At 44.4% G+C, this 12,755-nt stretch overlaps 1 protein-coding gene across 4 annotated transcripts in view; it reads left to right on the forward strand.

Moving 5' to 3' along the window:
- The window catches only part of GPC3 (glypican 3), a 1,559,491-nt gene that overhangs the window by 201,506 nt on the left and 1,345,230 nt on the right, over nucleotides 1–12,755 (forward strand). For all 4 annotated transcript variants that reach the window (XM_063937475.1, XM_063937478.1, XM_063937476.1 and 1 more), the window contains exon 2: nucleotides 11,829–11,990. In XM_063937475.1, the coding sequence (XP_063793545.1) occupies nucleotides 11,829–11,990 (162 nt within the window). The remainder of the gene's footprint in view (nucleotides 1–11,828; nucleotides 11,991–12,755) is intronic.

Consider the following 12,755-nt stretch of genomic DNA (forward strand, 5'->3'; position numbering starts at 1 on the left):
CAATGGAGATGGATGGATACTAGTATACTTATGGATGACGAGTGACTGCCGACACAGAGGTAGCTACAGCCGTGGACTACCGTACTGCGTCTGCTAGTATAGACTGGATGATAATGATATAAAAAATATATATATATCACTACTGCAGGACAGGTATATATTATATAATGACGGACCTGCTGGACACTGTCAGCAGACTCCTAAACTACTAGTATGAAGAAGATAGAAAAAAAAACCCCACCACAGGTAGGTATACAATTATGGACGAGCGACTGCCGACACAGAGGTAGCTACAGCCGTGGACTACCGTACTGCGTCTGCTAGTATAGACTGGATGATAATGATATAAAAAATATATATATCACTACTGCAGGACAGGTATATATTATATAATGATGGACCTGCTGGACACTGTCAGCAGACTCCTAAACTACTAGTATGAAGAAGATAGAAAAAAAAAAACCACCACAGGTAGGTATACAATTATGGACGAGCACTGCCGACACAGAGGTAGCTACAGCCGTGGACTACCGTACTGCATCTGCTAGTATAGACTGGATGATAATGATATAAAAAGAATATATATATCACTACTGCAGGACAGGTATATATTATATAATGACGGACCTGCTGGACACTGTCAGCAGACTCCTAAACTACTAGTATGAAGAAGATAGAAAAAAAAAACCCACCACAGGTAAGTATACAATTATGGACGAGCGACTGCCGACACAGAGGTAGCTACAGCCGTGGACTACCGTACTGCGTCTGCTAGTATAGACTGGATGATGATATAAAAAATATATATATACCACTACTGCAGGACAGGTATATATTATATAATGACGGACCTGCTGGACACTGTCAGCAGACTCCTAAACTACTAGTATGAAGAAGATAGAAAAAAAAACCCACCACAGGTAGGTATACAATTATGGACGAGCACTGCCGACACAGAGGTAGCTACAGCCGTGGACTACCGTACTACGTCTGCTAGTATAGACTGGATGATAATGATATAAAAAATATATATATATATCACTACTGCAGGACAGGTATATATTATATAATGACGGACCTGCTGTACACTGTCAGCAGACTCCTAAACTACTAGTATGAAGAAGATAGAAAAAAAAAACCCACCACAGGTAGGTATACAATTATGGACGAGCGACTGCCGACACAGAGGTAGCTACAGCCGTGGACTACCGTACTGCGTCTGCTAGTATAGACTGGATGATGATATAAAAATATATATATATATCACTACTGCAGGACAGGTATATATTATATAATGACGGACCTGCTGGACACTGTCAGCAGACTCCTAAACTACTAGTATGAAGAAGATAGAAAAAAAAACCCACCACAGGTAGGTATACAATTATGGACGAGCACTGCCGACACAGAGGTAGCTACAGCCGTGGACTACCGTACTGCGTCTGCTAGTATAGACTGGATGATAATGATATAAAAAATATATATATATCACTACTGCAGGACAGGTATATATTATATAATGACGAACCTGCTGGACACTGTCAGCAGACTCCTAAACTACTAGTATGAAGAAGATAGAAAAAAAAAACCCACCACAGGTAGGTATACAATTATGGACGAGCACTGCCGACACAGAGATAGCTACAGCCGTGGACTACCGTACTGCGTCTGCTAGTATAGACTGGATGATAATGATATAAAAAATATATATATATCACTACTGCAGGTATATATTATAATATAATGAATGACGGACCTGCTGGACACTGTCTGTCAGCAGAATGCGTTTATAGAATAAAAAAAAAAAACACCACACGAGTGTTTAACTTTTTCAGGCAGACAATATACTGGTGGTCACTGGTCAGTCACACTGGCAGCAAAAGTGTGCACTGTTATGTACTCCTGCTATAACTGCTCCCCAGTCTCCCCCACAATTAAGCTGTGTGAGCAGTGAGCACTCAGCACAGTCAGATATACATAGATGATATTATCATGCAGCACACTGAGGCTGAGCACAGATATGGTATGTGACTGTATATCGTTTTTTTTTCAGGCAGAGAACGGATTTTAAATAATAAATAAAACTGGTGGTCACTAGTATAACTATCAGCAAAACTCTGCACTCTCTGAGTACTCCAGTCCTAATGCTCCCCAAAATTACTAAAAATTAAATTACTAGTAAATCAAGTGTCTCACTCTCTATCTAAACGGAGAGGACGCCAGCCACGTCCTCTCCCTATCAATCTCAATGCACGTGTGAAAATGGCGGCGACACGCGGCTCCTTATATAGAATCCGAGTCTCGCGATAGAATACGAGCCTCGCGAGAATCCGACAGCGGGATGATGACGTTCGGGCGCGCTCGGGTTAACCGAGCAAGGCAGGAAGATCCGAGTCTGCCTCGGACCCGTGTAAAAAGGCTGAAGTTCGGGGGGGTTCGGATTCCGAGGAACCGAACCCGCTCATCTCTAATAGACACCAGGTTTGTCCTGACGTTGGGAGGTATATCTGTGCTCGCCTTCCACTGGTGTGTGTATCAGTTCAAGTGTGATTTTAGGGGAGTTCACAGGGGTTGATTGTCGCCTGAAGTATGAAGCTTTTCCCTATTGAATGTGTCACACACTGTAATGCCATAGGCCCTCATTCCGGGTTGATCGCACGTAGCAACTTTTTGTTGCTGGTGCGATAAACTTGACGCCACCTATGGGGGAGTATATGTTAGCAAAGCAGGGCTGCGATCGCTTGTGCAGCCCTGCTATGCTAAAAAAGTTTCCTGCAAAACAAGACCGGGGTATGAGTTACTTACCCTGTGCGACGGATCCAGCGACGAAGGTCCCGGGATTGACGTCAGACATCTGCCCTCCAAACGCCTGGATCCGCCTGCGTTCGCCTCACCAAGCCTTGAAAATGGTGAGTATCCTCCTCGGAACGCCTCCCTCCTGTCAGTCTTCATGCGATCGCTGCTGCGATCACTTTCTGCGCTGGCGACATCGCTGAGGGTCGCCGGGCAACGTGCGCGTGCATTGCGGGCGCCGCGCAGCCGCAGTCCCGACCTGTTCACACCGCAGCGAAGAACCACTGCGTGCCAATGGGTCGGAATGACCCCCATAGTCTTGCCATAAGCACGGTGTGACCACAAATGTTGGGAGCCGTGATATGTACATGTAGCTGAAAGTGTAAAATGATACTTTACATCCACTTTACAATGACAGCTTTTCTGACTGCAACCTTCCATAATATGGAGAAGAAACTGAATGGAAATTGAAACCTTCAGACCTATGGTGTTAGTCACACGGAAATTTGTACCTACAAAAGACAAGTGACCTCTGCACGTACACTTTTTCCTCAGTATTCCTTATGATCTCCAGCATTTTATAATATTGTGTTACAAAAGTTGTCCCCAAATTCTCATTTCACCAACATCCTTTTTTTAAATTTTTTTTTAATTTTACTTTTCTGTGGTCTATTTAATACCCATTACAAATGTAACATAGAAACATAGAATTTGATGGCAGATAAGAATCACTTGGCCCATGTAGTCTGCCCCTTTTATCCCTCTAGCCCCTTGTATCATACATGCCGACATTCTGGCTGCTCTCTGCGGGAGAGAGCAGCCAGGTCGGCTCAGCAGGGGGGCAGGGGAGGGCTGTAACGTGGGGAGGAGGTGGACCGGAGGCGGGACGGGGGTGAAGCAGGGGCGGGACGGGGGCAGAGTTACCGTGCCACATCCTTTAAGCCACGCCCCCCGCTCTGTAGTGCCGCGATCCCCGGCATTACACTGCAGGGGGCGTGGTTATGATGACGCGATTCAGCAAGAATCGCGTCATCAACTGCCCGGACCGCCCACTTTACACACTAAGTGGGCGGACGGGCAGGGGTACCCCTGATTCCGGGAGACTTGCCTGCTCTTCCGGGGGGCCGGGAGGGTCACCCGATTTTCGGGAGCCTCCCGGCCATTCCGGGAGAGTAGGCAAGTATGCCTTGTATCCCTTGAACTTACTCTTTAAGACCCATTAAAAATGTTCCCTTGAATTTGCTCATCTCTTATCGCTGCTATACGCGGTAGTATCAGGACTATTTACCATTTTTCTTCTGCTGGGACAGCTATAAGCAGCTATTCTTTCGAAAGGCGAAACCTACTATTTCAACACTTATTAGCGTTCACACTAGCCTTCTTTCGCGGGGCGCTGCGCCCTGCCCCTTTTCTGAGTGTCAAAATGCACCTCGCCCATTTGTGCCCGCCCTGCCACCCTGCTGATTACCAAAGAACTGCCTTACTCACTGCCGCATCGGGCCGCACTGTCACTCCTCCCCGCAGCTGCTGGGGATCTGGTGAGATGAGGAGGGCTGGGTTTGCCTCTCCCGCCGAGAGCTTGGGAGAGAGCTTGGGGGAAGCCCAGCACCTCCGTATGTGCTGGGCACGCCCCCAACAGTGACATCACCGGCCACCCACGCCACCTGTAGTAACATCTATGGGTCACACCGCCCACATTAATTATGTTACATTGCCATGCCCCCTATTTTGCATGACCACGGCCCCTTTTTGCAACGCGCGCGCACATGTGCCCCCCGCAGTCCGGCGCCCTGCCCTCTAGAGTTTCTAGAGGGAACACTACTTATTATAATTAAATACATCTTCCCATTTTGTAAGAGGAATATTATGATATACTTTCCCATTCCCAAACAAAAAAACAAACAAAAACAGAACAGGATAGTTGGTGACCGGTATGGTGGCCAATCCCGGGATTTTGGCCAAAAATTGGCCAGTATTTAAACCCGGGATTGGAAGCACGAATCCCGAGGATTACGGGATTAGACAGCCCCTCCCTTTTTTTAATGCCTGGCATCGCTGAGCATCCTTAAGAGGCTCAGACACTACCTGGATCCCCCTGGTTCTGGCTGTGCGCACTGCACGGCGTTATGTGCGTTACGTGAAATCAGAGGTCAGGCTGAGCAGCCAGCCGTCCGAACCTCACCCCCTCCCAGCAAGTGACCCACCCACTGCTTTGTGGTCTGGGCAGTGCCACACATTTGAAAGAAACCAATTCCGGTAATCCCAAAATTGATCATTTTTCAATCCTGATTCCTGGGATTGAAAAAATGGCCTGGGATTGGCCACCCTAGTGACCAGAAACAGGGTACACGTGGGGAAGCCCTTGTGGGGAAGACCATTTTCATTCCTGCATGGGCTGCCGTAATACTTCACTCAAAGATCGTCTTTTTAATTACGAAAAACAAATCAGACTAATATTATGCAAAATTATTAAGCAGTAAAACCAATTAGACATTGTAATTCTGCACATCTGGGTATTTTATAAAATCTTTGTGGAGTTGTACCTTTACACAATCTAAATGATTATTTGAACTTCTAATGTTACTATGGTGACAGAGTACTCGAGGCACAGTTTTATGATGCTTATCTAATTCTTTTTGTGATCATACTGTGTTGCCAATCTTGAACCTACAGGCAAACTGTGGCGTACTGTTTTATTTATTTATTTATATAGAGATTTAGGAAGTTGGGGGGTGTTACAGGAATGCCTCTGAAGTGGAACAATTAGCAAGGAAAGCAATTTAATCACTATGCGATAATATATGCATATCCTCATGGAGATAGCATTTATATTTACAAAAGTACAATAAACAGTTTTAGTTTGGGAATTCGAATGCGATTTTGGTTTAAGTAAACTATTTAACTTAACACGGAGCAGAAGTAGCTTTTTTTTTTATTTAATTTTTTTATCAACCAATATTCATAACACTACAGTCCTTGAAATTATGCAGAACCAGTGACATCATACATGCGTGATAGGCGGACATTTTGGGGGTCATTCTGAGTTGATCGCTAGATAAAAATGTTCGCAGCGCAGCGATTAAGTGAAAAAGCGGCACTTCTGCGCATGCGTATGTGGCGCAATGCGCACACGCGACGTACTTTCACAACAGCCGATGTAGTTTTACACAAGATCTTGCGAGGCTTTTCATTCGCATTGTCCGCCGCAGAGTGATTGACATGAAGTGGGCGTTTCTGGGTGTCAACTGACCGTTTTCAGGGAGTGTGGGGAAAAAACACAGGCGTGGCTGGGCGAACGCAGGGCGTGTTTGTGACGTCAAATCCGGAACTGAACAGTCTGAAGTGATCGCAAGCGTTGAGTAGGTCTGAAGCTACTCTGAAACTGCACAATTTCTTTTTGTAGCCGCTCTGCGATCCTTTCGTTCGCACTGCTGCTAAGTTAAAATACACTCCCAGTGGGAGGCGGCATAGCGTTTGCACGACTGCTAAAAATTGCTAGCGAGCGATCAACTCGGAATGACCTTTTTGTGAGCTAAACAAAATAATATTTTATGCAGGTAAAAAACAGGTAGGGGAAACCTAATGGAAATACTCTTGCCATGAGCGGATTGTATACCGTAATCCATTTTATTAAATCGGTATAGAAACCGTATTTAACCATCATTTCTAGGTTATTCCTACTCAACACAGTCAAAAATGTATTGCGTTAAGTGACTATCAGCGGGATGTATTGCAGTCTGAGATCGCGGACTGTATTACACCCCGCCACGGGTGTCTAACATTTAGTCCCTGAATACAATTTTAAGTATAACAGAATCCAATCTGAAAGTCAAGACCTTATCTGACTGCTAACATCCATATTGATCAGTGCTATTGGAAAATAAAACTTGTCAACCTGACTTGGGAAATATCACTTTAAAGCAGGCATGTCCAAACTGCGGCCCTCCAGCTGTTGAGAAACTACACATCCCAGCATGCCCTGACACAGCTATAGCATTCTCTGACAGCAAAACTGTGTCAGGGCATGCTGGGATATGTAGTTTCACAACAGCTGGAGGGCCGCAGTTTGGACATGCCTGGTTTAAAGGACTATTTCATTGAGGGAGGCAAATCTCTTATAATAACAAGCAGTAAATGGAAGGCTACAGTATCTGCGCATAACCTATACTTAGGCTTACCATACTATCTCTTTAAACCTGGACACTCAGAAATTACACAGATTTTATGATAACTTAAAATCAGGGGAAATACAGGCTTGAAGCTACAGAACCTGTGTAATTCATGAGTATCCCGGTTTAAAGGTATGATCTGCCTACCTACAGGGGAAACTCAGAAAATTAGAATATTGTGCAAAAGTTAATTTATTTCAGTAATTCAACTTAAAAGGTGAAACTAATATATAGACTCATTATATGCAAAGTGAGATATTTCAAGCCTTTATTTGTTATAATTTTGATGATTGTGGTTTACAGTTTAAGAAAACCCTAAATTCAAAATCTTAGAATATTAGAATATTACATAAAATCAATAAAAAAAGGATTTAAATACAGAAATGTCAGCCCTCTGAAAAGTAGAATCATGCATATGTACTCAGTACTTGGTTTGGGCCCCTTTTGCATGAGTTACTGCCTCAGTGCGGCGTGGCATGAATTCTATCAGCCTGTGGCACTGCTGAGGTGTTATGGAAGACCAGGATGCTTCAATAGCGGCCTTCAGCTCTTCTGCGGTGTTTGGTCTCATTGTCTCTCAGCTTTCTCTTGGCAATGCCCCATAGATTCTCTTTTTTCTCATATGTCCTAGGGGATACTGGGAATCGTAGTAGAATGGTGTATAGATGGGTCCACTTGGAGCCATGGGCACTAAAGAAGTTTGATAAAGTGTGCTGGCTCCTCCCCCTATGCCCCTCCTACCAAACTCGGAGCCGTTCACATCTATGGAAACTCCTGAAGAGTTTTCTGCGTTTCTTTTTAAAGTTTGTTATTTTCAGGCAGGACTGGGTGGCACCAGCCTGCCTGCTTCATGGGACTTAGGGGGGGAAACGGCCCAACCCCATTAAGGGCTAATGGTCCCACTGCCCGCTGACAGGACACCCTAACAGAGCCAGAAGAAAGAAGAGGCAGGTGTCCTGGCCAGCGGGTCGCCGGCCATTATAACGGCATTAGGGTACGGAAATGCATGGCTTCTAACAGGGCGGACTGAGTCTCCAGACTTAGTACACTGTACGTGTACACGGTACCCAGACTGTCAATAAAGGCTTAAAAGGGGGCTTACTCCATTTTATGCATTAGAGAAGACAGCCAGTATAAAGAAGAGTGGGTGACAACACGCCATTGAAGTGGCGGGGCTTCACTATGAGTAGATCCAGCAGCTCACAGGCGCCATTTTACCTCACTGCATCATTACATATGTTGACTGCAGGGACGCGCAGCTACTCCGGAGAGCCTCCAGATTGCCTCAGCGGTACCAGGGGGTCATAGTAAGGGGGGGGAGCTTTATACTTGTGTACTAAATCTCTAATCTAGGTACTTAGTCTGTGAACCGGCTAAGCTTGGCTTTAGGGATAAGGGCGCCGTGTGCTGGTTCTCTCTCTCTCTCTGTGTCTCTTGAGAAGGGCTCTTTGTTTTGTAGGTTAATTGTGCATTTAACAGTTTCCTGTGTGTGTGCTGTTACTGCTGCAGTATGTTAGGCAAAGAGTGTGTAACATGCAAGGCACAGTGTTCCTCTTCTCCAGGGGGTTCACTAGTGTGTTCGCTGTTTAGTATACCTTCTCAGACAAGTGGGGCTGCGGAGCCAGCGTTGCTAGACTCCATTGGGGGGTTGATTACAAACATTTCTACTAAATTAGCTCGTAATGAACAGGAGGCGCAGTATTTAATAAAGTCTATGACAGAGTTTATGCAAAAGGATTCAGTCAGACCGGCATCTCAGTCCTCTGCCATTGGTCCGCAAAAACGTACTTTGGCCCATGTCCTACAATCTGACTCTGATAATGACGAGACAGAAATGGAGGACAGTGAGGTGGACATAGAGGTAGGGGAGGGTACTCTGTCACAGGGTGTAGAGGCTCTCATAGACTCCATCAGAGAAGTCCTAAATATCCCTGATAAGGTGACAGAGGTGTGTGCGGAATCTTACTTTAATGTAAAGAACATCCTCAGCAACTTTTCCTGTGTCAAAGGAACTCAATACCTTGTTTGAAGAACCGTGGGTTAATCCCGATAAGAAATTTCAGATTCCTAGGCGGTTATTGTCATCTTTTCCCTCTGAGGATATGAAAAAATGGGTAAATCCACCGATAGTGGATACGTCGGTCTCCAGGCTCTCACGTAAAATAGTATTAGCTGTTCCTGGGGCAGCCTCCTTAAAGGATTCACCTGATAGTAAGATTAAGACTACCCTCAAATCTTTGTATACAGCAGCAGGGGTGGCCCAGAGACCCACTATAGCATGAGGGTGGATTACACGATCCATTGCAAAATGGTCTGGTAATTTAATTGAGGGTTTAGACACCTTGATGATGAAATTATTATACTCTTGCAACACATACAAGACTCTGCAAACGTTATGATTGAAGCCATTAAGGAGATAGGGCTACGTAATGCACGCACCACGGCTATGGCAGTGTCAGCACGCAGGGGATTATGGCTGCGTCAGTGGACTGCTGTCGCAGACTCAAAAAGAGGTGTGGAAGGCCTGCCTTTCACAGGTGAGGCCTTATTTGGCGAAGAGCTTAATATGTGGATTTCACAAGCTACTGCAGGTAAATCCACCTATTTACCTTCTGCAGCTCCGCCAACTAGGTAGGCCTATTCAGGACCCAATTTGCAGTCCATCCAGACTGCAAAGTTTCAAGGCAGAGCCAGAGGTTCCTCTACCGCTGCCAGAGGTGCTAGAAGAAAACATTGCAAACCAGCAGCTGTTGGTTCTCGCTTCGCTCGCCATGCTTCAGGCAAGGTGCCTCACTCCGCTACCGCTTCGCTCGGCACAGATTACCGTTCCAATCGTAGTCCACGTGGATTGTTATGTATGAAAAAAATCCCCAAAATTTGAAAAACTCATGTCGACCGTTTGACCTGTCGACTTAGTACACGTCGACCTAACAGTCATGTCGACCTAATGCATGTCGAACTTCAGTGGTCAACCTAATGAGTGTCAACCTAAGTTGTGTCGACCTAACAGCCGTAACCCTTTTAAAAAGTGTCAATCGCATGTACAGTATGCTGGTGACCGTGACCCATTAGCTTAGATGGGCCCATCTTTATTTTTATAAAAATTCAAGTAATAAAAACTTCATATATAATGACAAGTGATGCAGAGTGTATAATTTCACATTGAAAGATTAAACACCATATAGGACAATCTATGTGGTTTTAGAACCTTACGGGTGTAGATTAGATCAACTTGATTTCACATTTCTTTAAGGTTTTTACAAGGGCTTTACCCCTCAAGCGTGTGGATACTTTCTGGATACCCATGAATTTAGTCCGACTTGATCGCCATTATGTTCCTTAGCAAAATGTTGGGATATACTGTGTCTTCAATCTCTGTATAATTTTGCATATACTGTATTTTCATCAGTAAGTGTTGTTCTAATTTTTCTCTTGGTCTGTCCAATGTATTGTTACCCACAGGGGCATTCTAACAAGTAGATTGCCCGTTCCATATTGTAAGTTATTTACTCTTTAATGGGGAATTTCTTATGCTTTTGATCTGACTGAAATTCTTCAATCTTCTTTTGTACCACCCATAACCAGATGAAGGGAGGAGTGCAAGAGATAATGTACCCCAGGCTATCCTCTGTCAGGGGGCCCCCAGCCAGTGCACACTGACATCACTAGCTCTCCCTCTTGTGCAGTAGCAGAACCAGGCAGCCAGAATGCGAGCAGGACAGTATTCAGTGCAGGTAGAGACACAGGAGTATTAGGTTTCATGAGCTACCGATGGAGCTTCCCGACCAGAGGAGAGATAGGAGGGGGCAGAGGGCTGGAAGAGACCCAGGGATACCAGCTTCTCCTCCTCCAAATCTGGGTGTTGGATCCTGTGTAACCTGTTATCTAATGAGAGCATTTGAGTCTAAAGAGACGTGCACACAGAAAGTTCTCTTGAGTCCTGTCCCAGTGTGTAAGTAGTCCAGAGGCTGCTGCTGTTCTTGCATGTGACAAGATAAATTATAGATTTTGTTTCTCTATGTGTATTTTAAAGTTGTCTGTGCATTTTAAAGTTGTTGTATTTGTTCCACTACAAGAACACTTTATAAAATATTTGTGTCTCAGTTAAGTGGCTCTATATAAACAGTACCCAGTATTATTAAACTATTACTTTAAATCTAATATGCACCACTGGCTTAAATTATATATACACAATCCATACCTCCCAACATGACCCATTCCAGGAGGGACAAAATGTTTCCTACTCGGACTTCCCTCTCAATTTATGATTGCAATCACCTGTGTTGAAATCGCTTACACCAATCATATATTAAGAGTGAAGTCCAGATAGAGAGCATTTTGTCGGTCTCAGAATGGGTCATGTTGGGAGATAAGCACAATGTAATATTACCCCCACCCCCCAGTCCCCTGGACCCCCCTGTCTAATGCCCCACTATACTAAAGCAAACACTTTTAACAAATTAAAAATACTGTTGAGGACATATATAATATATTATTATTACTAAAACAAACACTCTATTAAGTACAGTGACCACTTCTACTTTTCCTAAGCATAATTATAAAATGACTGTGAGGACAAAAAAACAAACAAAAAAAAATACACCACATATAACAAATACAGCACCAGTATGCCTCTTGCTCTCATGATTGGTCACAATTTAATAAAAAATAAGGTCAGTTGTACTACTGATGTTCTGCTTTGCTTTGCTATATTGTCATTGTATATCGATACAACGTTTCCTCTCAATAAAAACATTTTGAAGTAAATAAATGTCAGTAGGTTAATGTTATTCTATATGTACTCCTAAGCTGAATAGACTTTGACAACAAATTAGTTTGACAACTAATCATGTTTATATTCTGTAGGGTCTGATCTACAAGTCTGTGTCACAAAAACCCCAACCTGTTGCTCAAAGAAGATGGAGGAGAGATATCAGATGGCATCTCGTGTAAACATGGAGCAGCTCATTCAGTCCGCCAGCGCTAAGATAAAGTTCCTGATTATTCAGAATGCTGCCATATTCCAAGGTAAGTTGAAAGACATGACATATGTAACAGTGGTTCCATTATATGTGCCATTTCATTGCTCATGAAGTATTAGTTTTGCATTAGCTGCATGAACCAAATGTTGTCCCAGATATGTATTTTTAATTATATTAGTAAATAAATTAAGCCGCAATTCCCATTTATCCGGGACTGCTGTGTATTAGCACCATTGTCATTGGAAATTGGGAAGGCTTCTGTGGCTACGACTCTATCAGTATTTATTCATTAATAGCAAGTAATCCCACAATTTGTTATGGTAGTATATTAAATCCTATGCGTAGGCAAGCTGGGTGGTCTTCAGTATGCCGGCTGTCGGGATCCCGGAGCACAGTATACCGGCGCCGGAATCCCGACAGCCGGCATACCGACACTTATTCTCCCTTGTGGGCGTCCACGACCCCCCTGGAGGGAGAATAAAATAGCGTCGCGCGCCACCGTGCCCGCAGTGAGCACGCAAGGGGCTCATTTGCGCTTACCACACTGTCGGTATGCCGGCGGTCGGGCTCCCGGCGCCGGTGTGCTGGTCGCCAGGAGCCCGACCGCCGGCATACCATACTACACCCGGCAAGCTTAGTCGTCTAGCTGAAACAAATGAAACACAAGCATTGCATTGCAGTCAACTAACATGCTTGTATAGTGGTCCGTTTAAGCGGGACAGTGCCAATTTGAGGGGACTGTCCCACCAGTAGCGCTTGCCCCTGAGAGGTGCAGGGTATCTGATGATTGAGACTAGAACATTTTTTTTCT

The sequence above is a fragment of the Pseudophryne corroboree genome, chromosome 8, assembly GCF_028390025.1.
Source record: "Pseudophryne corroboree isolate aPseCor3 chromosome 8, aPseCor3.hap2, whole genome shotgun sequence".
NCBI lineage: Eukaryota > Metazoa > Chordata > Amphibia > Anura > Myobatrachidae > Pseudophryne > Pseudophryne corroboree.